Below are 27,712 nucleotides of genomic sequence, written 5' to 3'. Positions count from 1 at the left end.
AATAATCTGTCCATCGCCGTTGTAATCCACTGGGAATGTTCCCAAACTGGAGATTAAACGATGATTTAGGATCCTCCAATTCTGGTTTATTGACCCCACCACTCGCCATGATCGTACAGAACTAGTTCCCGGCTGTGTCTCACAAATAGACAGCTTGAAATGCGGCAATTTACGATTAGAATTTTGATTACAACCTGCGCATAAACTCTAGTTGTTTTAATGGAATAGCCTGAAATGTGTCTTTTTCAGCTCAGATTTACATAAAAGTCAGACATACAACGCAGTGTAGGCATAGCCTATAGGCCTAGTGTTATTATTTTGTAATTTAAAAAAGAATGTATTCATTCGGATTCACAGTGAGGACCGAACCGAAGTCCCCTTACCAAACAGTTTGGTACGAATATGTGTACTGTTACACACCCCTACAATGGCGCTATACCCCAGTGTCAGATTGAATCACAGCCTAATTGATTCGATAAAGAAGTGGCAATTAAAATAACTTGAGATAAACCAAATTTATTACAATAATATACATTTCTGTTTGATATCAGAAGCTCATACAGTCACAATTATAAGCTGGGTACATTTTATACATAGAGGACCAGTCAGTGAAACTACAGTAGTTTAAAAGGCATGAGTGAGACTTGGGGACCTCTCATTTTAGCAATTCTGCCACATTATCAGCCAGTGGTCTTCATTCGCAGACAAATTCATAGATCAGAATGTCAGACAAGTCAAATACAATTGCAAACAAAAAAAAATCTCTCATGACAGTATCATACTTCAGATTCTTTACCGCCCTGCTACTTCTATTCTAATAGACACAGCGTTTGCGGAGTATGACTGCTGCCACTTAGAAAGGTTCACCTACCTCTACCGTTATTGTGTTACTTTGAAGGCCCTTCGATGCAAGTTAAAATACCACAAGAGAGCTGATACCCTCATTTTCACTCGTGGACCTTTTTTCTCTCTCTCATCAGCTGGCGAGTGAGTAATTTAATAAGGTAAGTATTCATACATTACTTTCAGTTCCCCTCCCGCCCCCACCTCTGCCTTCGGAGCTAGATTCCCACCTGCCACAACATCCATGGCGACATCCATTGTTTTATACGGTTTAATTACAAAATATTGGCGCCGTTTTAGCGTAAAAGATTACTCACTGTAGGAGGCCTATATAATTTGGACTGGAGGGTTTGTCATGAAATAAAATATAATACAGCAGGGCTTTCGCGATTATATTTCCGCTTTTAGCCTCCTTGACATTTCAAGCTGCATGAACTAATACATCTGTTATTTGTTGATCATTTGATTATTAACATACTTCATAAACCAATTCAGCTAGCCCTGCTGGAGACTGAGATGCAGCTGAAGAGGCAGGCTGGGATCTATCTCACCACATACAGAGTGACAGAATGCACGAGGCAGCCCCTTTAGAAAGAGGTAGAAAAAACACATTTATCTTCCCTTCCTTTCAGCGCTCTTGAACGCTCGTGGAACAAAACCCGTCATCGTGTTCTAATCTCAAATTTCAAGGCTTTTATTTCAGCCCAAATGCCACCTCCTGGCCTTTCTGAATTATTGACAGACTGACACCAATGTGAGGGGACACATGAAAGATCCTAAACGTTGCCCTAGCCGAACACTGCCCTAGCCTAACGCTGCCCTAGCCTAACGCTGCCCTATCCTAACGCTGCCCTAGCCTAACGCTGCCCTAGCCTAACACTGCCCTAGCCTAACACTGCCCTAGCCTAATGCTGCCTGTCCTCTCCCTCGGCTCTGTTGACAGGCTACGTCTGAAATGGCACCCTATTCCCTATGGAGTGCCCTACTATTGGTCAAAAGTAGTGTATCGTATAGGGAATGGGGTTCCGTTTCAGACGCATTCAGTGATCTCTGGGGTGACTTTGAGACGAGTACAGGGGGACAAGACGTCTGACTCCAGACATAGAACTGAAGAATATAGGGGAGCATACGATTTCTTTGGTGTCCAGAACAGGTTACTCAGGCTGAGTACCAAATGGCAACCTATTCCCTAAATAGTGCAATACTTTTGACCAAAGTTCTACAGACCCTTGTCAAAACATAGGGTCAATAGAGTGCCATTTGGGACACAAGCCACATAGGGAATAGGGTGCTATTTGGGACACATCATACATAGGGAATAGAGTGCCATTTAGGACACAGCCTACATAGGGAATAGGGTGCCATTTGGGACACCACCTACATAGGGCACAGGGTTCTATTTGGGACACATCCTACATAGGGAATATGGTGCCATTTAGGACACATACTACATAGGGAATAGGGTGCCATTTGGGACACAACCTCAAATGATTCTTCAAATGAGCTCAGATACCATAATACATTGGAAACCAAGCTCACTACACCAGGTGATTATTGTCAGTACCAAGTGCCACACAAGGAATAAGAGAAAGCAGGATTCATTTTTGATAGTAATTTGTATTGAATATTGCTCTTATCTCCCCCATCCTGCTGAAACTTCACATTACTTTCCCAGACATGCAATCCTTTTGTTTGAATGATGAAAAGTAAATTGATGTAAGCCAGGTGCTTACAAGGGCTAAGACACACCAACATTAACCTTTTCTTTGTTGTGTTTCTTAAACCTTCGCTCATAATTGAGATTGTTCACTATATAACAGAGGCAAAACAGTACAGTTACAGAAAGGATGGTCAAATGGGACCAGACTGAAACAGGACCTTCAAATGAAATGAGAACCATAAGGAAAAAGGGGTTTTGTTGTGCTTTGTGCTCACGGTCTGGTCTAATCCACCTCGCTCTCGTTGCTGGCCCCCTCGGGCCTCCTCAGCTTGTCCACCTGTTCGTTGATCTGTCCGTCCCCCCCTCGACGATCCTCCGCTGGCACGCTCAGATGCTCCTCCTCATCCACATGGCTCACGTCATCCTCCTCCTCCTCCTCTTCTTCCTTTTCCTCCTTCACATCCTCCTCTTTCTTCTCCTCCTCACCCTGCACCTCCATGCGGACCTGATCCTTAAGGTCCAGGGGGGGCAGTGTGGCTCCTCCTCCCAGCCCCACGCCATTCTTTCCGTTGAGGCCGTGGGCTCCGTCGGGACCTCCCAGGGCGTCTTGGGGGCTGTGGTGGCCATCTTTGATGGGGGAGGAGGAAGCCGACTCGTTGCTGACGGGGGAGATGTCGCTGCTGCTGTTGGTGTGGTTGATGGAAGGAGAGCTGGTGGAGATGGTGTCCGGCTTCAAGGGCATCTGCCAGGAGGGAATCTTTGGGACGGATGGCGATGCGGGGAACTGCCTCCTGGAGAGGGATAGAAGGCAGGGATATTCGTTCAACACACATCATGTCATCCTAATCAAAATGTTGTCATCACAATCAAAAACTTAGGCCGTGATTCAACTTAGAAATGTCCTTGTTTTTGAAAGAAAAGCACATTTTTTGTCCATTAAAATAATATCAAATTTATCAGAAATACAGTGTAGACATTGTTAATGTTGTAAATGACTATTATTGCTGGAAACGGCAGATTTTAAATGGAATATCTACATAGTTGTACAGTGGACCATTATCAGCAACCATCACTCCTGTGTTCGTTCCAATGGCACGTTGTGTCAGCTAATCCAAGTTTATCATTTTAAAAGGCTAACTGATCATTAGAAAACCCTTTTGCAATTATGTTAGCACAGCTGAAAACTGTCGTTCTGATTAAAGAAGCAATAAAACTGTACTTCTTTAGACTAGTTGAGTATCTGGAGAATCAGCATTTGTCTAATTTGAGAAACAGACGCCTTATAAGTCCTCAACTGGCAGCTTCATTAAATAGTATCCGAAAAACACCAGTCTCAACGTCAACAGTGAAGAGGCGACTCCGGGATGCTGGCCTTCTCTCGTGTGTGTGTGTGTGTGTGTGTGTGTGTGTGTGTGTGTGTGTGTGTGTGTGTGTGTGTGTGTATAAATAAATAAATAAATAAATAAATGAGAAAAATAGATAGTGCTTTTTTCAACAGCCAGATGTTCTCCACACCTGCTAAAGATTGGCCAAGATATTAAATTATATTCATTAATTCTTTCAAGATCAAAAAGAAATGGTTACGCCTTAAAAGGGATCTTCACTAAAGGAATACAAAATGTTTACTGCCTAATCAGGTCATTTGAAAATAGGGAAAGAGAGAGAACAAGTTTGGCGACAGATGGTGCTTCTGTGTTTTTCTTCGCTGATTAACCCCTTACGCAAAACTTATTGTGAAAGTCAGGCAAAGGAGAGTGAAACAAAATACTTAAAAGCTTATTAGGATGTACACAGGAAAACAAAACATGTACAACCTGACAGTTCTGAGGCAATTTTCATCTGGCTGATTTTTCCGACGTAAACTGTTGCTTTGAGCCTCATTAGCGGCACTGAGTACATAATCATGCATGCTAATGACTATTACAAAACAGAATCCATTTTCATGCTGTGACAGACAGACAGTGCCAAACGGGGTAGAGCTGAAGGCGCTGCGGAGGAAGGTAGTATGATGAGCTTCGATAACGATTCCCTATATATTTTTTATTTTATTTAACAAGGCAAGTCCTACTACCTTTCGCCAGTAATGCACTAGATAGGGGATAGGGTGCCATTTTAAACAAAACCGCAGTGTTTGAGTCATTACCTGCCGAGAAGCAAGCCCTTCAATGACCCTATTTCAGCTTTCAGATCGCCGATGGTCTGGGTATCCAGGATGCGGTTGGTTGAAGAGGATGCCTATTGGAAGAAGAGGGAAGATAAACTATCACATACCATGGGGTCAGGGAGCATACAGTACAGTCTAGGTCCATAAGCAACATTAAAGAGGACAGAAAGCTACTTTCGTCAAGCATGTTGCTACATCTCTGTGATCTTCATTTGTTCATGCGACCTAACAGGATAACACTTTCAAACGAGAGAATGGTTGAGAGGGCAGCGATGTAAACAAACAGAGCAAATGCCGAATGCCACACAAGCTGGTGTGTAATCATATCACAACAGCTTGTGAGTCTACATACAAGTCCCCATGTGACGGGAGAGGGGTGGGGGAAAACAACAAGCCTCTGGACTAGAGTTCATCTTTGTAGACAGGATCGTCGCAAAAAGGTAGTGGTATTTTCCCAAATGGCACCCTACTCCCTATATAGTGCACTATTCTTGATCAGAGCCCTATGGGCCCTTGTCAAAAGTAGTGCAGAAAAAAATTGGGTTTCACTTGACTGTGGATCATTCCAATTTTTACATAGTTTTCCATATTTCCAAAAATGGATTAGGGCAGGATGGCAGTTTTGGATAATGAACCTTATCCTGAACAATAGGGGCATTCATAAGGGAACCATAAGTTGACAGCTATTTTTCTTCTTTTATCAAAGGTGAGTGTTATCACACACAGGCTGGCATGGCATGAATTGCGACAGGGAATGTCAGCTAATTGTAGTGGCCTCTGGCAATATTTGAATAGCAAATAATTTTTTAAAATCCATCCATTGTATTTCTGTTCCAAGCAGACGTATGAAGTCATTCGTCAAAAGAAAGACACAATATGTGAACATGTAGCCAATAGCATCGATTTTGTTTGTTTCTATGACATTTCAGTCCTTCTATGCAACTGCAATAGCCAGCGTGAACCAAATTGCTTTTAGCTATCACTGTCTTAGTAAAAATCCACATTTGGTTAAAGACAAATACACTTTAGCGTTTGTAATGAAAATGTCACTCCTCAACCGGGAAAATACTCTTAAAACAAGCCCATATTCACCTGGACAAGCAGGTGCTCTACCCTTGGTAGTCTAACCGAACAGACATGCACCCCTATCCTTTTTTGTTTCCGAAGGGGAGAAGGGCGGTATATGGATTGGACCAGAGAAGAGGAGAAAAATAAAGTGGGGAAAGCAGGATAAAATAATACTAAAAAACTGTAATTAAGAACTCCAGACTCACTAGAGGCAGCTAGTTAGGAAGCTGAGACACCCTATCACGGTGAGACGGATAACTTGGTCTCTTTCAATTGTAATTAAATCTAAGAGAAATTAATTGAATCACATCCGAGAGGGATCAGACTCATTTACATCGAAGGGAGGGAGGGTGCAGTGTTTTCCAGGGAACATCAGGGGCCGTATGTATCAAGCTTCTCAGAGTAGGAGTGCTGATCTAGGATCAGGTGGCCCCTGTCCATGAAATCTTATGAATTGTGATCTAAAAGGCAAAACTGATCCTAAAATCAGCACTCTTACTCGAAGACGCTTGATACATACAGCCCCAAAACCGTCCTGGGTGTGCATCGGTGGGAGCCTTGGTGAAGACATTCAGGGTTCACCTCATTAAAACCATCTTAATCCCAGGTCTCCCCAAGGCCCCCCACATAATAAGGTTGGAATGTGCTTCTCTCTCATTTTACCTTTGGAAAGAAAAAAATGTATTGCTCCACAGGCTGAGGCTTCTTCTATACTTCCAAGACGTAAAACTCTTACCTAAGAAACAGGGAAACGCTTCACAGTCATGACGCCTACTTAAAACTATGGATACAACCCAAATGGCACCCTATTCCCTACGTAGTGCACTACAGCGAAAGTTGACGCAACCGTATGGCAGTTTTGTCCGCAGACATAATATTCATGCATTATAACCACGCTTATTCATGGCAACATGACATATGGCAGCTGGCATTATACACCATGCTAACTGAACATAAGGTGTTATGTCATGTTGACATTGTGATTTCAGAAATAGCCATGTGGTCATTTCCTTTGTCAAGTGTGGCATGACACCATGTTCATAATAAAGTAATGTACAGAAAGCATTATAGCAGCATAGTAAGCATTACATGCACGTAATTGAATCTTCTAATTCTATTCATATGATTATAACTGCCCCTATAATCACTTTGCGTATTCTGGCTTAAGAACGGAGACTTTGATCTATGACCAGTGCTGTTAAGCGCTATACAGTTTCCTCCTAACTGGTGTAATAGCTGTGTTCCTAATCTGTCTTGAGTGGTTGCTTGGGTGTGATAGGGGTCAGCCCCTTTCTGCTGCTTAACTAAGTGGTTCCAGAAAAATATATTACGAGCAAAAGAGAGAAAAAAATCTAACAACTCCTCCATGGATGGCAATGCGTGAAATAAATGAAGATAAAATGCCTACGGACCATTAGCAACAGATAGGATCTTAACAAGCCTTGTTTCAAAATGTCTAAAGGCAAATTAATTCACAGTTACTCCACCAGCCGACTGTGTTGTCTTTTTCCTTGTAATGCATGTATATTTATGGTAGAATTAGCTTCAAAAGAAATCCCCGAGGAGCGTTTTCCAGGAAAAACACGGGCGCAATTGATTTCAGTCTATTTATTCTACTTTCCCAGTGCCGGAGTGCTTCTTCTGGTACAGAACAGCAGTTTCTTAATCTTCTATGTGCAGCCACTAATAAAGAGAACTATCACTGAATTGAGACAGCGGAGCAAACACAGTTAACTGGCAGATTTGTAATGATAATGGGACCAAAATAGGGGGCTACCCCTCCTGTTAACATTGGAGACGAATTACCCTGAAGCCTATTCATTCTTCACCGAGGCATTTAACAGTAGTGGTATGATGTAGCTAGGTGATCATTTTCAAAATAAGTCATGATTATAGAGTAAATACCCACTGAGAGTACATTTTGCTGGGCCCTCTGAGGTTTGTAGGCAGAAATATATAATGTGTGTGTTTGAGTGTGTGTGCGCAATCTCTCACTTGTATAATGACATCCCCAGTCAGTTTGTGTTGGGGTGCCATATACATTGCAATTCAGCGGTTTCCAAACTTTAAGAACTGTTTACTTAGCAGCTGATGAAACAGAAGTCGGCATGTGTTTCGGGTTAAATGCACATTTCCGCGTTGAGAGGTATAATTGCCAAGAGTGGCGCACTTTGAGCGGCGAGGGGAGAAACCCAGAAAGCCGCTAACTGCAAACGATAAGTAGCTCGGCAGCTCCAACATGTGTTCTTAATCACACGCTCCGGACCTGAAAACAATTTCCCAATTTCCCATATGGCCCGGGAACAACAGGGCTTCTACGTCTCTCCGTGGAAAATTTAAGATCAACACTATAGCTATAAAGCAGAGTTTATGATTTGTTTAATGGGTGTTTTGATGTGAAATATACTTTTTATACACTGCCGCCTTCCAACAAGGCACTCACAGCAAATGAAGCGGGCACTTTTTAATCCAATCTGTGTTTTGGCAAAAAAAAACATCTCTTGTTCTCCAGTGCTGCAGATGTAGTTCATTGTTTAAAGTGGGCTTAACAGTGACTGGATCGGACTGGGGCTTGCCAGGACAAAGAAAAATGGTACACACAAAGTTCTGTTTGCATAGTGGCTCAGTTAGGGTTTTGTCCACCCCTCCCTCCCTCCCACCCAAAAACACAACTATCCTTTCAACTCAGTTTAGGAAGCAGCGTGGGGGCAAGAGAGACTCACTCGAAAATGAGCTATGAGTCGGCGGTTTTGATTAACCTCATCCAGGGGAGAGATTCATATTTTTCTCTGCCGTTTGCCGAAACAGATGCGTACGCATATGTTTTCCTGCGCCATCCAGATGCTGCAGACGAACACCCCATGTGCTTAACAAGCTGTGGACATAAAACATTGTCTGAGATGGTCTTGATTCCAAGGGAGTTTTTTGGGCCGATGATCATAAAACGATTTATGACAGCGTGATAAAGAACAAGTAATATTTCATACTTGCACTTAAGTTCACCAATTTTTTTTGACATGACGAGTTTTAAAACAATAATTCGGCCCTTAGCACCTAAACGGTTGTAACTGTGGATTGTGAAAGCGGACGATAAAATTTAAGCCAAGAACAGAGTTATGGCAGAAGATGATAACATCATGGATGTCATGATGAGATGACAAACTGAATTGCTTTCATGGAGAACTGGCCACACAATTTATTTTCATCATGAGAAAAAGTTACTGGTTTTATACCCAAAGTTGCTAAGAAAATGTTGTGATCCATTTAATTAAGACTAGAGACCAGCACAATTTATAAAAGGTTGTCGTAGTAGCAGGAACAGCGGCATCTAGTGGGCAAAACTTGGTACTTTGACATTAATTTATGGAAAATAATGCAAACAACTTCAAAGGTTTATTTTTCTATAAAAGGGAGAAGAAAAACGCATCACCAGATTCACAGGGAATACATTACATAGGATGAAGAAGCAATACTCCAAGCCACAGCACCGTACTACTTGTGAGACAGAGAACTAATATGGTATACTGGTTGTTGGGTTGGGATTGGGGTGTAGGGGATCCGTGGGTGAATTTTGATCATTTTATTGGATTTCTGATGCGATACTCATTGTTAGGAAGAATTATGGTCCAAATCAAATGTTAGGTACTATATTTATTGAAGATTATATGAATCCTATAAATTAATATGAAAATGTTTTGTTCAATCAATTCGCTTAATTTTCTCAGAGATCAAATTATATTTTAACAAAAGAATGTTTCAGGAATGCTAATCTTATGTTTCTAACACATTTTGCACAATCTGAGCTGGTTAACAGGGATATCTATCCAGATATCCAAACGGACCTTAGTAATCAATTACTTGAGTACATTTTGTAGCAAAAAAATGTGTAGGCCCATTTGGACAATTGAAAAGCTTTGTTATAAATGTAATAATCATTGTGTCATTGTTACCTACATGAATATAAAATGACATTTGACTTAATTTAATAAACAAACCTTTGAATGTAGTTTTTATAACGTGTTGAGCTAATACTGTGCATTTAGCCCTCCAGTCTGCCCTGACATCGGTATGCTATTTTCGGCGCTTCAAATAGCAATTACAGGTGTTCACCTAACCGAGTTTCCACAAGACTTGACACAGAGCAATGCAAAACACTCATCAGAAAACCTTTTTTTGTAATAGAATCAAATCAAAGTTTATTTATTTGTCACGTGCGCCGAATACAAAAGGTATTTCACCTTACAGTGAAATGCTTACTTAAAGGCTCTAACCAATAGTGCAAAAAAGGTATTAGGTGAACAATAGGTAAGTAAAGAAATAAAACAACAGTAAAAAAGACAGGCTATATACAGTAGCGAGGCTACATACAGACACCGGTTCTATCATGGCGAAAATCAGACTTCTCTTTCCCCGTAGTGTTTGGCTAAAACCAACAGTGAAAAGCAGCCTGTTCGCTGTTTACAACTGCCATGTGCATTTGAGTCAGTCTGATTGGTCAAGAGAGCAATTTATTTTTATTATTTAGACTATCCTGATATCTGAAAAAAATCACATTATTTGAATTGTGAAATAATCTCAAATGCCCATCCCTTAGATGGTGTCGAAATGCTCTTGTGCTTTTTTGTTGTTCTTATTGTTGGTAAGGGCACGTTAAGTAAGCATTTCACTGTTAGTCTACACCGGTTGTTTTATGAAGCATGTGACAAATAAAATGTGCATTGAACCACCTTTTTCGATCTTGTCTCATCTCTGCAACTCCCCAACGGCCTCAGAAGAGACAAAGGTCGAGTCATGTATCCTACAAAACATGACCAAACCGCATTTCTTAACACCGCCTGCTTAACCTGGAAGCCAGCTGCACCCCCTATGTGTCGGAGGAAAAACCGATCAACTGACGAATGAAGTCAGCCTGCATGCGCTTGCCCCGCCACAAGGAGTCACTAGAGCGCGATGAGCCAAATAAATCCTCTGTTTTGGGTCATGTTCATTAAGGCATGCATCGGAAAACATTTTCAAATGTTTCACAATGGAAAACGAAGTAGTCCCTCCCTGCGTCAGTGCGTTGTCTTTCATTTGGTGCCTTATGAACAAAACCCTGAACTTTCCACTAAAAACAGCAGACAGGTGGAGTGTATTTTACTTCTTTTTACCACTTGCTGTAGCCAGACCAGACCTGGTTCAAACACTAAGTCTAACACTTTCAAATACTTGTATTGTATTTTTTGTTTTCCCAGTAAAACAGAACCAATGAAATTGTCCCAAAAGTGGCAAACTAAAAAAATCAAGCACCACTCAAATACTTATAAAGTATTTGATCTACGTATTTGACCCAGGTCTGAGCCAGACTAGTGTGTATGGCACCAGTAGCCTGAGACAGGTGAGATTAAGCATATGTGTTTGAGTGTGTGTGTGTGAAAGTCTGATGATGTTGTACCTCAGAGGTAGATAGCTCCTGAGACAGGTCATGTATTTTCTGCTGCTGCTGGACCAGGAGGTCCTGTACTGTAGCCAGGGTCTGCTGGAGCTGGGTCACTGCAAACAGAGACAACAAGTACACTTAAAACGCTGGATGTCAGCTGATACTAAAGTTTTATTTAGTGGAAGCATAAAGTAGAGGAAGCTGGAACATTTTTACTTTCAGTTAAGCTAGTCCAGAGAAGTCCAACTCAAATACAATATCTGTAAAAACAATACAAAAATTTTAAATTATAGGCCTAAGTCATTTATTAAAGTTGACCTCTTGATATTTATAATGGTATCCAATAACCAGTCAAATTGGCCCCAGCTTTTCAGTCATAGATGCTTTGGGATATTTTTGACGTGTAAAATAAAGATATTAATCTCTGGTGTCTGAACTTAAATCAAATAACAGTCTCTAACCTTCCATTATCCATGCAGACACTGGCTTCAAATGCATCTTAAATCCTCAAACGATCAACAAAGGGGGAAAAAATGCCTCATTTGGGTGGAGGCTGCCAGACAAAATGTCCCGCCTAATCCCAATAAATATTGCTCTTTTCTCATTGACTTTGAAGATTGAATTATTTCAAGTGTTGGTGTAAGAAGAGGGTGTATGATTTCAAATAACACGAGCCCCAGTTTGTTGGCCCCTTGCTTTCCAGTCGCACGTATATTACCAAACAATGCATTAAGTTTCACCGACTGATTCTATTACCGAAAGACAATAAACATTCATATAAATCACTGTCGTGCAAAGTGTTAAATCAAGCCTAATCGCATTAACATCAACAGATATTGTAGCTGCCTACACTTGAGGTTGGTGTCAGCGAATGGTTAAAAGCTTGCCTACTGTGCAAGACTGGACAGACACCAATGTGCCAGTGCTGAGCTATAAGCATCAGTTTGACGAAAATGGGACCCTGTTAAGACATGACGCAAGAATTTTAGGTCACTGTAACTCTCCTACGTATTTATTTGGACAGTGAAGCTAAAATTTTACATTTGGCTCTATACTCCAGCATTTTTGATTTGAGATCAAAATGAGGAGACAGTACAGAATGTCATCTTTTATTTGAGGGTATTTTCATACATGGTTTAGTAGAAACAAAAGCATTTTATGTATTTACTCCCCCCATTTGAAGAAGTCATAAGTATTTGGACAAATTCACTTACAGTGTATTAAAGTAGTCATACGTTTAGTATTTGGTCCCATATTTCTTGCACACATTGACTACATCAAGCTTGTGACTTTACAAACTTGCAGGATGCAATTGCAGTTGGGTTTGATTGTGTTTCAGATTGTGTTTTGCCCAATAGGAACTGAATGGTGAATCATGTAATTTTGGAGTCACTTTTATTGTAAATAAGAATATAAGATATTTCTGAACTGTTTCAGAGCACTACAATAATGTGGATGCTACCATGATGAGGAATAATCATGAATGAATTGTGAATAATGATGAGTGAGAAATGTACAGAGGCACAAAAATCATACGCCCTGAAAACTGTTAACCTCCCCTGTTATTGGTAATGGTAAGAGGTTCGCATTTTTTTGAGGGTATGATATTTCTTCATGATTGTGGGGGTATGATCATCATTATTCATGACTCATTCATAATTATCAGTAATCATGGTAGCATCCACATTAATGTAGAAGTGTTCAGAAACATCTTCTATTCTTATTTACAATAAAAGTGACTCCAAAATGACACAAAACATTAATCCCCACTCAGTTCTTATTGGGCAAAACATACCGTAAATTCCAGACTATAAGCCGCAACTTTTTCCCACGCTTTGAACCCCGCGGCTTAAACAATGACGCGGCTAATATATGGATTTTTCCCGCTTTCAATTTTTTTTCTTAAAAAAAAAAACACATTCTGTGACGTGCTCAGTTTTTGGGCGGCATGAAGCTTTCATTAGACCAATGAAATTGCCGAACGGGTTAAGGTCAAACAAATTTTTTGTTTACTGTTTAGATTAAATCGAGCACTCTCAAACTTCCCATCATTCTGATTACGGTAGTCATTTTGTCACCCTCATCATGGCAAAGACACGGAGAAATGCATATGATGCAGCTTTCAAGTTGAAGGCGATTGATCTGGCTGTTGGAAAAGGAAATAGAGCTGCTGCACGGGAGCTTGGTCTTAATGAGTCGATGATAAGACGTTAGAAACAGCAGCGTGAGGAATTGACTCAGTGCAAAAAGACAACTAAAGCTTACTGCTAATTTTTTATTTTTTGTTACAAGCCGTGTTTCGTTAAAGCCTATTTATTTTTGTTACAAGCCGTGTTTCGTTAAAGCCTATTTATTTTTGTTACAAGCCGTGTTTCGTTAAAACCTGTGTAAAGTTCATTTGTTTCAATGTACCGGTAGGCACCTGCGGCTTATAGACATGTGCGGCTTATTTATGTTCAAAATATATATATTTTTTTTATTCAGTGGGTGCGGCTTATATTCAGGTGCGCTTAATAGTCCGGAAATTATGGTAATCCAAAACACAACTAAAGCAAACTGCAAATGCATCAAACAAGTTTGTAGTCACAAGCTTGATGTAGTCATTGCATGCTAGGAATATGCAACAAATACTACACTTTGACTACTTTAATACACTATACATGAATTTGTCCAAATACATACGACTTCTTCAAATGGGGGGACAAGATACAGTGGGGGAAAAAAGTATTTGATCCCCTGCTGATTTTGTACGTTTGCACACTGACAAAGAAAGGATCAGTCTATAATTTTAATGGTAGGTTTATTTGAACAGTGAGAGAAAGAATAACAATAAAAAAATCCAGGAAAACGCATGCCAGAAATTTTATAAATTGATTTGCATTTTAATGAGGGAAATAAGTATTTGACCCCTTCTCAATCAGAAAGATTTCTGGCTCCCAGGTGTCTTTTATACAGGTAACGAGCTGAGATGAGGAGCACACTCTTAAAGGGAGTGCTCCTAACCGCAGCTTGTTACCTGTAAAAAAGACACCTGTCCACAGAAGCAATCAATCAATCAGATTCCAAACTCTCCACCATGGCCAAGACCAAAGAGCTCTCCAAGGATGTCAGGGACAAGATTGTAGACCTACACAAGGCTGGAATGGGCTACAAGACCATCGCCAAGCAGCTTGGTGAGAAGGTGACAACATTTGGTGCGATTATTCGCAAATGGAAGAAACACAAAAGAACTGTCAATATCCCTCGGCCTGGGGCTCCATGCAAGATCTCACCTTGTGGAGTTGCAATGATCATGAGAACGGTGAGGAATCAGCCCAGAACTACACGGGAGGATCTTGTCAATGATCTCAAGGCAGCTGGGACCATAGTCACCAAGAAAACAATTAGTAACACACTACGCCGTGAAGGACTGAAATCCTGCAGCGCCCGCAAGGTCCCCCTGCTCAAGAATACATATACATGCCCATCTGAAGTTTGCCAATGAACATCTGAATGACTCAGAGGACAACTGGTGAAAGTGTTGTGGTCAAATGAGACTAAAATGGAGCTCTTTGACATCAACTCAACTCGCCGTGTTTGGAGGAGGAATGCTGCCTATGACCCCAAGAACACCATCTCCACCGTCAAACATGGAGGTGGAAACATTATGCTTTGGGGGTGTTTTTCTGCTAAGGGGACAGGACAACTTCACCACATCAAAGGGACGATGGACGGGGCCATGTACTGTCAAATCTTGGGTGAAAACCTCCTTCCCTCAGCCAGGGCATTGAAAATGGGTCGTGGATGGGTATTCCAGCATGACAATGACCCAAAACACACAGCCAGGGCAACAAAAGAGTGGCTCAAGAAGAAGGACATTAAGGTCCTGGAGTGGCCTAGCCAGTCTCCAGACCTTAATCTCATAGAAAATCTGTGGAGGGAGCTGAAGGTTCGAGTTGCCAAACGTCAGCCTTGAAACTTTAATGACTTGGAGAAGATCTGCAAAGAGGAGTGGGTCAAAATCCCTCCTGAGATGTGTGCAAACCTGGTGGCCAACTACAAGAAACGTCTGACCTCTGTGATTGCCAACAAGGGTTTTGCCACCAAGTACTAATTCATGTTTTGCAGAGGGGTCAAATACTTATTTTCCTCATTCAAATTTAAATCATTTTATAACATTTTTGACATGCGTTTTTCTGGATTTTTTGTTTGTTATTCTGTCTCTCACTGTTCAAATAAACCTACTATTAAAATTATAGACTGATAATTTCTTTGTAAGTGGGCAAACGTACAAAATCAGCAGGGGATCAAATACTTTCCCCCCCACTGTATATAAAGTGCTTTCATTTCTAAAATGTTAAAAACAGATATGTATGAAAATACCCTCAAATAAAAGGTGACATTCTGTACCGTTGGAAAATTGTTGTTGAAAGATTCCCGGGATAAAGTTGGAATAAGCAGGAAATCTAAAATCCTCAAACGATTATTTTGGAAGAACTACTTCTGGATTTTTTTTTTAGGAATGTTTGCAACCCTAAGGTTGACCCCGGGTCAATTTTCCAGAGCCCACAACCTTGTCCTCCCCCCCCCCCAAAAAAAGTGTTAGTGAGTTCAGGGTATGGAAATTGCACATTTAGTTGCCCAATGCTAATTACTGTAAATGGCTACTGCGACGACACCGCAATACATCAACAATTCCAGATGTTGGAGTGAAGTCGCTAGCCACTAAGACTATACTTTCAAAATGATAATGAGACTGAGGCGCAAAGAGTAAACTGCTTGTGCAGATCTTGCATGCCGCCATTTTAGTCCATCCAGTTCTAGCCACTGTGTATTGTTACCCCTCGCTATCGCAGATATGAAGCCAAGAATAATGAGGTCAATGACTTTGGCTGGCTTGAATCATCAGAAGGAGACTTTGTAGCTGGGCAAGAGCATGAATTTGAGAGACAGAGCAGGGGCTCACAGCTGCTGCCGAAGTGGCCGACATTGTGTATTCAGTAAATTATTCAGTAAATACCTCCATATAATGTACACTACATATGTCCAGGCCTGTCTCCGCCTTTAATGGCCAGCTGGTCACCAATATGGTGACACTGACAAAGAGGGCCAAACAACCGCACAATTCCATTACAGGCTGTGTATGCTGAAGTGCTTCCAAGACCCATTCATTAATTGTCCGTGTGAAGTTGTAGGGAAATCATAATGGGAGTCAAGGCCCTACTCTGGGCGAAGAGAGTAATGCAGTTGTATTCAAAAGGATACATCACTTCATTGCGCCCGGCACTAGAGCAATACATGAACTTTAACAAAAGGGGTTCAAGCAATTGGCAGCCAGGCAGTCGGACGCTATTACTCAGCGTTGTGGGGAGAAAAAGGGAGAGAAGAAGGGGGGGGGGGGCTCTCAGTGTAATTGCAAACCCTCTCCCCAACTGTTAACTGCAACAGTCATTAACTACAATAGCAGCTTGGCTACTGCAGTCACAGCAAATTAGTTTGCCGTGGTGACTGAGGGAAACGACAGTGGGTTTTCCATGAGAGGGCTTAAGGTCTGGAATATCAGCTCCCTACGGAATACAAGGGACTCTTATCACAGAATCGGTTCTTTAACAATAAACAAAACATGACTTATGTTATATGGAGGAAATGTGTTTGCATAGCTAGGGCCAAAATGACAATAAAATAACTCATTTGTTAATCAGATTACGGGAGGCACATCTTGCACACAATCGACACGCACCCGACTGCCAGCTACCCACCTTCCTAAAACACAATAGAATGGTATGACCCGATCAAACTGACAGTATGAGCACTTTTCCATTCACATTCCTACCTTGACAGTTTGTTTGATTGGATGATATAAACTCAGCAAAAAAAGAAAAGTCCATTCACTGTCAACTGCGTTTATTTTCAGCAAATTTAACATGTGTAAATATTTGTATGAACATAACAAGATTCACCAACTGAGACAAACTGAACAAGTTCCGCAGACATGTGACTAACAGAAATTGAATAATGTGTCCCTGAAAAAGGGGGGGGAAGTGTCAAAATCAAAAGCAACAGTCAGTATCTGGTGTGGCCACCAGCTGCATTAAGTACTGCAGTACATCTCCTCCTCATGGACTGCACCAGATTTGCCAGTTCTTGCTGTGAGATGTTACCCCACTCTTCCACCAAGGCACCTGCAAGTTCCCGGACATTCTGGGGGGAATGCCCCTAGCCCTCACACTCCGATCCAACAGGTTCCAGACGTACTCAATGGGATTGAGATCCGGGCTCTTCGCTGGCCATGGCAGAACACTGACATTCCTGTCTTGCATGAAATTACGCACAGAACGAGCAGTATGGCTGGTGGCATTGTCATGCTGGAGGGTCATGTCAGGATGAGCCTGCAGGAAGGGTACCACATGAGGGAGGAGGATGTCTTCCCTGTAACGCACAGCGTTGAGATTGCCTGCAATGACAACAAGCTCAGTCCGATGATGCTGTGACACACCGCCCCAGACCATGACGGACCCTCCACCTCCAAATCGATCCCGCTCCAGAGTATAGGCCTCGGTGTAACGCTCATTCCTTCGACGATAAACGCAAATCCGACCATCACCCCTGGTGAGACAAAACCGCGACTCACCAGTGAAGAGCACTTTTTGCCAGTCCTGTCTGGTCCAGCGAAGGTCGGTTTGTGCCCATAGGCGACGTTGTTGCCGGTGATGTCTGGTGAGGACCTGCCTTACAACTGGCCTACAAGCCCTCAGTCCAGCCTCTCTCAGCCTATTGCGGACAGTCTGAGCACTGATGGAGGGATTGTGCGTTCCTTGTGTAACTCGGGCAGTTGTTGTTGCCATCCTGTACCTGTCCCGCAGGTGTGATGTTCGGATGTACCAATCCTGTGCAGGTGTTGTTACACGTGGTCTGCCACTGCGAGGACGATCAGCTGTCCGTCCTGTCTCCCTGTAGCGCTGTCTTAGGCGATTTACAGTACGGACATTGCAATTTATTGCCCTGGCCACATCTGCAGTCCTCATGCCTCTTTGCAGCATGCCTAAGAATAACAACAAAAAAATCCTGAAAAACGCATGTCAAAAATGTTATAAAATGATTTACACTTTAATGAGGGAAATAAGTACTTGACCCCTCTGCAAAACATGACTTAGTACTTGGTGGCAAAACCCTTGTTGGCAATCACAGAGGTCAGACGTTTCTTGTAGTTGGCCACCAGGTTTGCACACATCTCAGGAGGGATTTTGTCCCACTCCTCTTTGCAGATCTTCTCCAAGTCATTAAGGTTTCAGGGCTGACGTTTGGCAACTCGAACCTTCAGCTCCCTCCACAGATTTTCTATGGGATTAAGGTCTGGAGACTGGCTAGGCCACTCCAGGACCTTAATGTGCTTCTTCTTGAGCAACTCCTTTGTTGCCTTGGCCGTGTGTTTTGGGTCATTGTCATGCTGGAATACCCATCAACGACCCATTTTCAATGCCTTGGCTGAGGGAAGGAGGTTCTCACCCAAGATTTGACGGTACATGGCCCCGTCCATCGTCCCTTTGATGCGATGAAGTTGTCCTGTCCCCTTAGCAGAAAAACACCCCCAAAGCATCATGTTTCCACCGCCATGTTTGACGGTGGAGATGGTGTTCTTGGGGTCATAGGCAGCATTCCTCCTCCTCCAAACACGGCGAGTTGAGTTGATGTCAAAGAGCTCCATTTTGGTCTCATCTGACCACAACACTTTCACCAGTTGTCCTCTGAGTCATTCTGATGTTCATTGGCAAACCTCAGACGGGCATGTATATGTATTCTTGATCAGGGGGACCTTGCGGGCGCTGCAGGATTTCAGTCCTTCATGGCGTAGTGTGTTACCAATTGTTTTCTTGGTGACTATGGTCCCAGCTGCCTTAAGATCATTGACAAGATCCTCCCGTGTAGTTCTGGGCTGATTCCTCACCGTTCTCATGATCATTGCAACTCCACAAGGTGAGATCTTGCATGGAGCCCCAGGCCGAGGGATATTGACAGTTATTTTGTGTTTCTTCCATTTGCAAATAATCGCACCAAATGTTGTCACCTTCTCACCAAGCTGCTTGGCGATGGTCTTGTAGCCCATTCCAGCCTTGTGTAGGTCTACAATCTTGTCCCTGACATCCTTGGAGAGCTCTTTGGTCTTGGCCATGGTGGAGAGTTTGGAATCTGATTGATTGATTGCTTCTGTGGACAGGTGTCTTTTTTACAGGTAACAAGCTGTGGTTAGGAGCACTCCCTTTAAGAGTGTGCTCCTAATCTCATCTCGTTATCTGTATAAAAGACACCTGGGAGCCAGAAATCTTTCTGATTGAGAGTGGGTCAAATACTTATTTCCCTCATTAAAATGCAAATCAATTTATAACATTTCTGGCATGCGTTTTCCTGGATATTTTTGTTGTTATTCTGTCTCTCACTGTTCAAATAAACCTACCATTAAAATTATAGACTGATCCTTTCTTTGTCAGTGGGCAAACGTACAAAATCAGCAGGGGATCAAATACTTTTTTCCCCCCACTGTATCTTGTCCCCCCATTTGAAGAGGTTGTAAGTATCTGGACACATTCATGTATAGTGTATTAAAAGTACTCAAAAGTGTAGTATGTGTTGCATATTCCTAGCTTAGTGATGAGCTTTGTGGGCACTATGGTGTTGAACGCTAAGCTGTAGTCAATGAACAGCATTCTCACATAGGTGATCCTTTTGTCCAGGTGGGAAAGAGCAGTGTGGAGTGTGATTGAGATTGCGTCATCTGTGGATCTGTTGAAGTGGTATGCAAATTGGAGTGGGTATAGGGTATCCGGGATGATGCGGTTGATGTGAGCCATGATCAGCCTTTCAAAGACTTAATGGCGACCAACGTGAGTGCAACGGGGCGGTAATCATTTAGGCAGGTTACCTTCGCTTCCTTGGGCACAGGGACTACGGAGGTCTGCTTGAAACATGTAGGTATTACAGACTCGGTCAGGGAGAAGTTGAAAAGTCCTGGTAATCCGTCTGGCCCCGCAGCTTTGTAAATGTTGACCTATTTAAAGGTCTTGCTCAAATCGGATACCAAGAGCGTTATTACACAGTCATCCGGAACAGCTGGTGCTCTCATGCATGTTTCAGTGTTGCTTGCCTCAAAGCGAGCATAAAAAGGCATTTAGCTGGTCTAGTAGGCTCGCATCACTGGGAAGCTCGCGGCTATGTTTCCCTTTGTAGTCTGTAATAGTTTTCAAGCCTTGGCACATCCGACGAGAGTCAGAGCCGGTGTAGTAGGATTGAATCTTAATCCTGTTTTGACGCTTTGCATGTTTGATGGTTCGTCTAAGAGCGAAGCAGGATTTCTTATTAGCGTCCGGATTAGTGTCCCTCTCCTTGAAAGCAGCAGCTCTAGGCTTTAGCACGATGTGGATGTTGCCTGTAATCCATGGCTTCTGGTTGGGATAGGTACGTACGGTCACTGTGGGGACGACGTCATCAATGCACTTATTGATGAAGCCGATGACTGAGGTGGTATAATCCTCAATGCCATTGGATGAATCCCGGAACATATTCCCATCTGTGCTAGCAAAACAGTCCTGTAGTGTAGCATCCGCGTCATCTGACCACTTCCGCATTGAGTGAGTCACTAGTACTTCCTGCTTTAGTTTTCGCTTGTAAGCAGGAATCAGGAGGATAGAATTATGGACAGATTTGCCAAATGGAGGGCAAGGGAGAGTTTTGTATGTCTCTTTGTGTGGAGTAAAGGTGGTCTAGAGTTTGGTTGCACATGTGAAATGCTGGTAGAAATTAGGTATTTGCCTGCATTAAAGTCCCCGGCCACTAGGAGCGCTGCTTCTGGATGAGCATTTTCTTGTTTGCTTATGGTCTTATTCAGCTGGTTGAGTGCGGTCTTAGTGCCAGCATCGGTTTGTGGTGGTAAATAGACAGCTACGAATAATATAGATGAGAATTCTCTTGGTAGATAATGTGGTCTACAGCTTATCATAAGGTACTCTACCTCAGGAGTGCAATACCTCGAGACTTCTTTAATATTAGACATTGCGCACCAGCTGTTATTGACAAATAGACACACACCCCCGCCCCTCGTCTTACCAGACCTAGCTTCTCTGTCCTGCCGATGCATGGAAAATCCCGCCAACTCTATATTATCCGTGTTGTCGTTCAGCCTCGACTCGTGATCATTGTTAGATGATAGCAAACTAACTAGCTGCTTGGCATCACTCTGCAAGAAGAGTTTGTCATATTAACAATGTACCATTGCTGAAGGACTCGCATTTAGAAAATTAAAGGGATAATCCACTCAAAAACTATTGTTACTTATGTTAATACTATCCCAACTGCATGTCAGCAGCAAGGTTCTTAGTGTTTTTCTATCAGTTTTTATTTCTATTCGTTTTAAGATTTTCATTTGAAATTCAGTTTAGTTTTCAGATAAACTAAATAAATAAAACAGTGTAAGTTTTATAAAAAAATATATATTTTGTTTGTATATTGTAAGATGGCGCCAATGGATTTCCTTCGGAAACTGTGAAGTATTTTCTTTTTTTAATGTTATAATTTCTTACATTTTTAGCCGAGAAAACCTTGTGTTATTACATACAGCCGGGAAGAACTATTGGAAATCAGAGAGACAACTCTCTGAGAGCACAATGACCAGGAATACGACTTTCTCAAAGCGGATCCTTGTCTTCACCTCCCAGGGCATTTGAACTGATTCCAGAGGCTGACCCAAAACAACGGCGTGGAAGAAGAAGGTACCAGAGCGGTCTTCTAGTGAGGCCTCGGATGTGTACACACCACCCAGCGCTTCCGAGTATATTATTCGCTAATGTCCAGTCCCTAGCAAACAAAGTCAACGAAATTAGGGCAAGAGTTGCTTTCCAAAGAGATATCCGAGATTGTAACATACTCTGTTTCACAGAGACATGGCTAGCTGGGGACATGCTGTCAGAGTCCGTACAGCCAACAGGATTTTCAGTGCATTGCGCCGACAGGAACAAACATTTTCCGGTAAGAAGAAGGGCGTGGGTGTATGTTTTATGATTAATGACTCATGGTGTAATTGTAACAACATACAAGAACTCAAGTCCTTTTGTTCACCTGACCTAGAATTCCTCACAATCAAATGGCGACCGTATTATCTCCCAAGAGAACTCTCCTCGGTTATCATCACAGCCGTGTATATCCCCCCGCAAGCGAATACCAAGACGGACATCAAGGAACTTCACTGGACTTTATGCAAACTGGAAACCATATATCCCGAGGCTGCATTTATTATAGTTGGAGATTTTAACAAAGCTAATTTGAGAACAAGGCTACCTAAATTCTATCAGCATATTGATTGCAGTACACGAGCGAGTAACACACTCGACCAATACTACTCTAACTTCCGCAATGCATACAAGGCCCTCCCCTGCCCTCATTTGGCAAATCTGACCATGATTCCATCTTGTTGCTCCCCTCCTATAGGCAGTAACAAAAACAGGAAGCACCCGTGCTTAGGTCAAAACAACGCTGGTCTGACCAATCTAATTCCATGCTACAAGATTGCTTCGTTTACCTGGACTTGGATATGTTCTGGTTAGCCTCAGACAATAACGTTGACGTATACACTGACTCGGTGAGCGAGTTTATAAGGAAGTGTATAGGAGATGTTGTACCCACTGTGACTGTTAAAACCTTCCCTAACCAGAAACCGTGAATTGATGGCAGCATTTGTGCAAAACTGAAAGCACGTACCACCGCATTTAATCATGGCAAGGCGACTGGAAACATGGCCGAATACAAACAGTGTAGTTATTCCCTCTGTAAGGCAATCAAACAAGCAAAGTGTCAGTATAGAGAAAGTGGATTAGCAATTCAGCGGCTCAAACAAGAGACATACACTACCGTTCAAAAGTTTGGGGTCATTTAGAAATGTCCTTGTTTTTTAAAGAAAAGCACATTTTTTGTCCATTAAAATGACATCAAATTGATCAGAAATACAGTGTAGACATTGTTAATGTTGTAAATTACTATTATAGCTGGAAAAGGCCGATTTTAAATGGAATATCTACATAGGCATACAGAGGCCCATTATCAGCAACCATCACTCCTGTGATCCAATGGCACGTTGTGTTAGCTAATCCAAGTTTAAAAGGCTAATTGATCATTAGAAAAGCCTTTTGCAATTATGTTAGCATAGCTGAAAACTGTTGTTTTAATTAAAGAAGCAAGAAAACTGGCCTTCTTTAGACTAGTTGAGTATCTGGAGCATCAGCATTTGCGGGTTCGATTACAGGCACAAAATGTCTAGAAACAAAGAACTTTCTTCTGAAACTCGTCAGTCTATTCTTGTTCTGAGAAATGAAGGCTTTTCCATGCGAGAAATTGCCAAGAAACTGAAGATCTCGTACAATGCTGTGTACTACTCCCTTCACAGAACAGCGCAAAGTGGCTCTAGCCAGAATAGAAAGAGGAGTGGGAGGCCCTGGTGCACAACTGAGCAAGAGGACAAGTACATTAGAGTGTCTAGTTTGAGAAACAGATGCCTCACAAGTCCCTCCTGTACACCCTGTTCACCCACGACTGTGTGGCCAAGCACGCCATCAAGTTTGCAGATGACACTACAGTGGTAGGCTTGATTACCAACAACGACGAGACAGTCTACAGGGAGGAGGTGAGGGCCCTCGGAGTGTGGTGTCAGGAAAATAACCTCTCACTCAATGTTAGCAAAACAAAAGAGATGATCGTGGACTTCAGGAAACAGCAAAGGGAGCACCCCCCTATCCACAGCGACAGGACAGCAGTGGAGAAGGTGGACAGTTTAAGTTCCTCGGTGTACATATCACCAACAAACTGAAATGGTCCACGCACACAGACAGTGTGGTGCATCAAAGCTGGGACAGAGAGATTGAAAAACAGCTTCTATCACAAGGCCATCAGATTGTTAAAACAGACATCACTAGCACAGAGAGCTGGCTGCCTACCTACAGACTTGATATCATTAGCCACTTTAATAAATGAAACACTACTCACTTTAATAATGCCACTTTAAGAATGTTTACATAGCTTGCATTACTTATCTCATATGTATGCACTATATACTGTACTCCTTCACTATCTATTCTTTACTATCTATTGCATCTTAGCCGCTCTGTCACTGGTCATCCATATATTGTTTGTACTTTTCTTATCCCATTCCTTTACTAAATTGTGTGTATTAGGTTTTGTGGAATTTGTTAGATATTAGGTTTCATTGTGGAATTGTTAGATATTACCTGTTAGATACTGCTGCACTGTCAAATCTAGAAGCATAAGCATTTCGCTACACTCGCAATAACATCTGCATGTGACCAATAACATTTGATTTATTTAGCTTTGGTTTTAGTGGTTTAGTGGTTTCGGGACAGCAAGTAACCTATGCGTGGGAAGCTAGGAGCCATTCATGTATAGTTTTTATGTTTTTGGGGATGTCACTTCTTGCCAAGGTGATGGGTCATGTCATATTTTACATTGTGTTTAAAGGTAGACTCAGCGAGACAACGTAGACACACCAAGTAAACAGTAGTAGTGTGGGTCAATTTCTGAAGAAAAAAAAACAGGTGCTTTGAACCGCGAGTGTTTAAGAGCAAAGTCTTGCATCGTGCCGATCTCAATAGGTGCATCTGAGAGGATCACTTTTGTCAAGTCGGCGACCATCGCCTTTCACAGTGGGTTGCATTCTGGGGATCAATAATGTCCAAATTGCACCTACAGTGCATTCGGAAAGTAGTTAGACTGCTTAAATTTTTCCACATTTTGTTACGTTACAGCCTTATTCTAAAACGGATTAAATTGTTTTTTCCCCCTCATCATTCTATAGACAATCCCCAATAATGACAAAGCAAAAACTGACTTTTATAATTTTTTTGCACATTTATAAAATTAAAAAACAGAAATATCACATTTACATAAGTATTCAGACCCTTTACTCAGTACTTTGTTGAAGCACCTTTGACAGCAATTAAAGTCTTCAGTCTTCAGGGGTATGACGCTACAAGCTTGGCACACCTGTATTTGGGGAGTTTCTCCCATTCTTCTCTGCAGATCCTCTCAAGCTCTGTCAGGTTTGATGGGGGCGTCGCTGAACAGCTATTTTCAGGTCTCTCCAGAGATGTTCGATCGGGTTCAAGTCCGAGCTCTGGCTGGGTCACAAGGACATTCAGAGACTTGTCCCAAAGCTACCCTTGCGTTATCCTGGCTGTGTGCTTAGGGCCGTTGTCTTGTTGGAAAGTGAACCGTCGCCCCCCAGTCTGAGGTCCTGAGCACTCTGGAGCAGGTTTTCATCAAGGATCTCTCTGAATTTTGCTCGATTCATCTTTCCATCGATCCTGACTAGTCTCCCAGTGCCTGCCGCTGAAAAATATCTCCACAACATGATGCTGCCACCACCATGCTTCACCATAGGGATGGTGCCAGGTTTCCTCCAGACGTGAAGCTTGGCATTCAGGCCAAAGAGTTTAATCTTGGTTTCATCAGACCAGAGAATCTTGTTTCTCATGGTCTGAGAGTCCTTTTGGTGCCTTTTCGCAAACTACAAGCGGGCTGTCATGTGCCTTTTACTGAGGAGTGGCTTCCATCTGGCCACTCTACCATAAAGACCCGATTGGTGGAGTGCTGCACAGATTTGATTTATCTAACCTTTATTTAACTAGGCAGTTAAAAGTTAAAAACAAATTCCTATTTACAATGACGTCCTACCCCGGCCAAACCCGGACGACGCTGGGCCAATTGTGCACCGCCCTATGGGACTCCCAACACGATGTGATTCAGCCTGGATTTCAGCCTGAACTCGCGCGGTTAGTGAATTTGGAGTGCTGGACTAAACGCGAACAAAATGTAGGTATTTGGACATAAAGATGAACTTTATCGAACAAAACAAACATTTATTGTGGAACTGGGATACCTGGGAGTGCATTCTGATGAAGATCATCAAAGGTAAGTGAATATTTATAATGTTATTTCTGACTTCTGTTGACTCCAAAATGGCGGGTATCTGTATGGCTTGTTTTGATGTCTGAGCGCTGTACTCAGATTATTGCAAAGTTTGCGTTCGCCGTAAAGCTTTATTGAAATCTGACACAGCGGTTGCATTGAGAAGTTTATCTATAATTCTGTGCATTACACTTGTATCTTTTATCAAAGTTTATGATGAGTATTTCTGTAAATTGATGTGCTCATTCACCGGGAGTTTTGGAGGCAAAACATTTCTGAACATTACACGCCAATGTAAAATGGGGTTTTTGGATATAAATATGAACTTTATTGAGCAAAACATACATGTATTGTGTAACATGAAGTCCTATGAGTGCCATCTGATGAAGATCATCAAAGGTTAGTGATTAATTTTAGCTGTATTTCTGGTTTTTGTGACGCCTCTCCTTGCTTGGAAAATGGCTGTGTGGTTTTTCTTGTCTAGGTGCTGTCCTAACATAATCGAATGCTATGCTTTCGCCGTAAAGCCTTTTTGAAATTGGACAATGTGGTTGGATTAACGAGAAGATTATCTTTAAAATAGTGTATAATACTTGTATGTGTGAGAAATTTGAATTATGAGATTTTTGTTGTTTTGAATTTGGCGCTCTGCTATTTCTCTGGCTGTTGGCGAGGTGGGAACGCTACCGTCCCATATGTCCTAGAGAGGTTAAATGACGGTTGTCCTTCTGGAAGGTTCTCCCATCTCCACAGAGGAAATCTGGAGCTCTGTCAGAGGGACCATCGGTTTCTTGATCACTTCCCTGACCAAGGCCATTCTCCCCCGATTGCTCAGCTTGCCTGGGCGGTGGTTCCAAACTTCCTCCATTCGGCTATTTCAGCCACAACGGTTGCTGACAGGCACTCAGCCATGCAATCTCCATAGGAACATTGGCAGAAGAATGGACTTACTGAAGAGCACAATGACATTCAACATGGCAATGTCATAGGATGCCACCTTTCCAACAAGTCAGTTTGTCACATTTCTGCCCTGCTAGAGCTGCCCTGGTCAACTGTAAGTGCTGTTATTGTGAAAAGGAAATGTCTACGAGCAACAACGGCTCAGCCGTGAAGTGGTAGGCCACACAAGCTCACAGAACAGGACCGCCGAGTGCTGAAGCGCGTAGCACATACAAAGTCTGTCCTCGGGTGCAACACTCACTACCAAGGTTCCAAACTGCCACTGGAAGCAACGTCAGCACAAGAACTGTTCACCGGGAGCTTCATGAAACGGGTTTCCATGGCCGAGGAGCTGCTAGCACACAAGCCTAAGATCACCATGCGCAATGCCAAGCATTGGCTGGAGTGGTGTAAAGCCTACCGCCATTGGACTCAGAAGCAGTGGACATGCGTTCTCTGGAGTGATGAATCACGATTCACCATCTGGCAGTCTGACGGACAAATCTGGGTTTGGCGGATGCCAGGAGAACGCTACCTGCCCCAATCTGGGGCTGTTTTTCATGGTTCAGGTTAGGCCCCTTAGTTCCAGTGAAGGGAAATCTTAACGCTACAGCATACAACGACATTCTAGACGATTATGCGCTTCCAACTTTGTGGCAACAGTTTGGTGAAGGCCCTT

General features: G+C 42.4%; 1 protein-coding gene across 1 annotated transcript in view; it reads right to left on the bottom strand.

Annotated features, from left to right (window-relative positions):
- Window positions 1-500: 500 nt before the first annotated feature.
- The window catches only part of pex14 (peroxisomal biogenesis factor 14), a 115,378-nt gene continuing 88,166 nt past the window's right edge, over window positions 501-27,712 (bottom strand). The window contains exons 7-9 of the mRNA XM_014145823.2: window positions 11,170-11,267; window positions 4,647-4,738; window positions 501-3,294 (exon numbers count right to left, since the gene is read on the bottom strand). Coding sequence (XP_014001298.1) covers window positions 2,787-3,294; window positions 4,647-4,738; window positions 11,170-11,267 — 698 coding nt within the window. The 3' untranslated portion in view covers window positions 501-2,786. The remainder of the gene's footprint in view (window positions 3,295-4,646; window positions 4,739-11,169; window positions 11,268-27,712) is intronic.

The sequence above is a fragment of the Salmo salar genome, chromosome ssa15, assembly GCF_905237065.1.
Source record: "Salmo salar chromosome ssa15, Ssal_v3.1, whole genome shotgun sequence".
Taxonomy (NCBI): Eukaryota; Metazoa; Chordata; class Actinopteri; order Salmoniformes; family Salmonidae; genus Salmo; species Salmo salar.
This window is presented reverse-complemented; position numbering and strand designations above follow the sequence as displayed.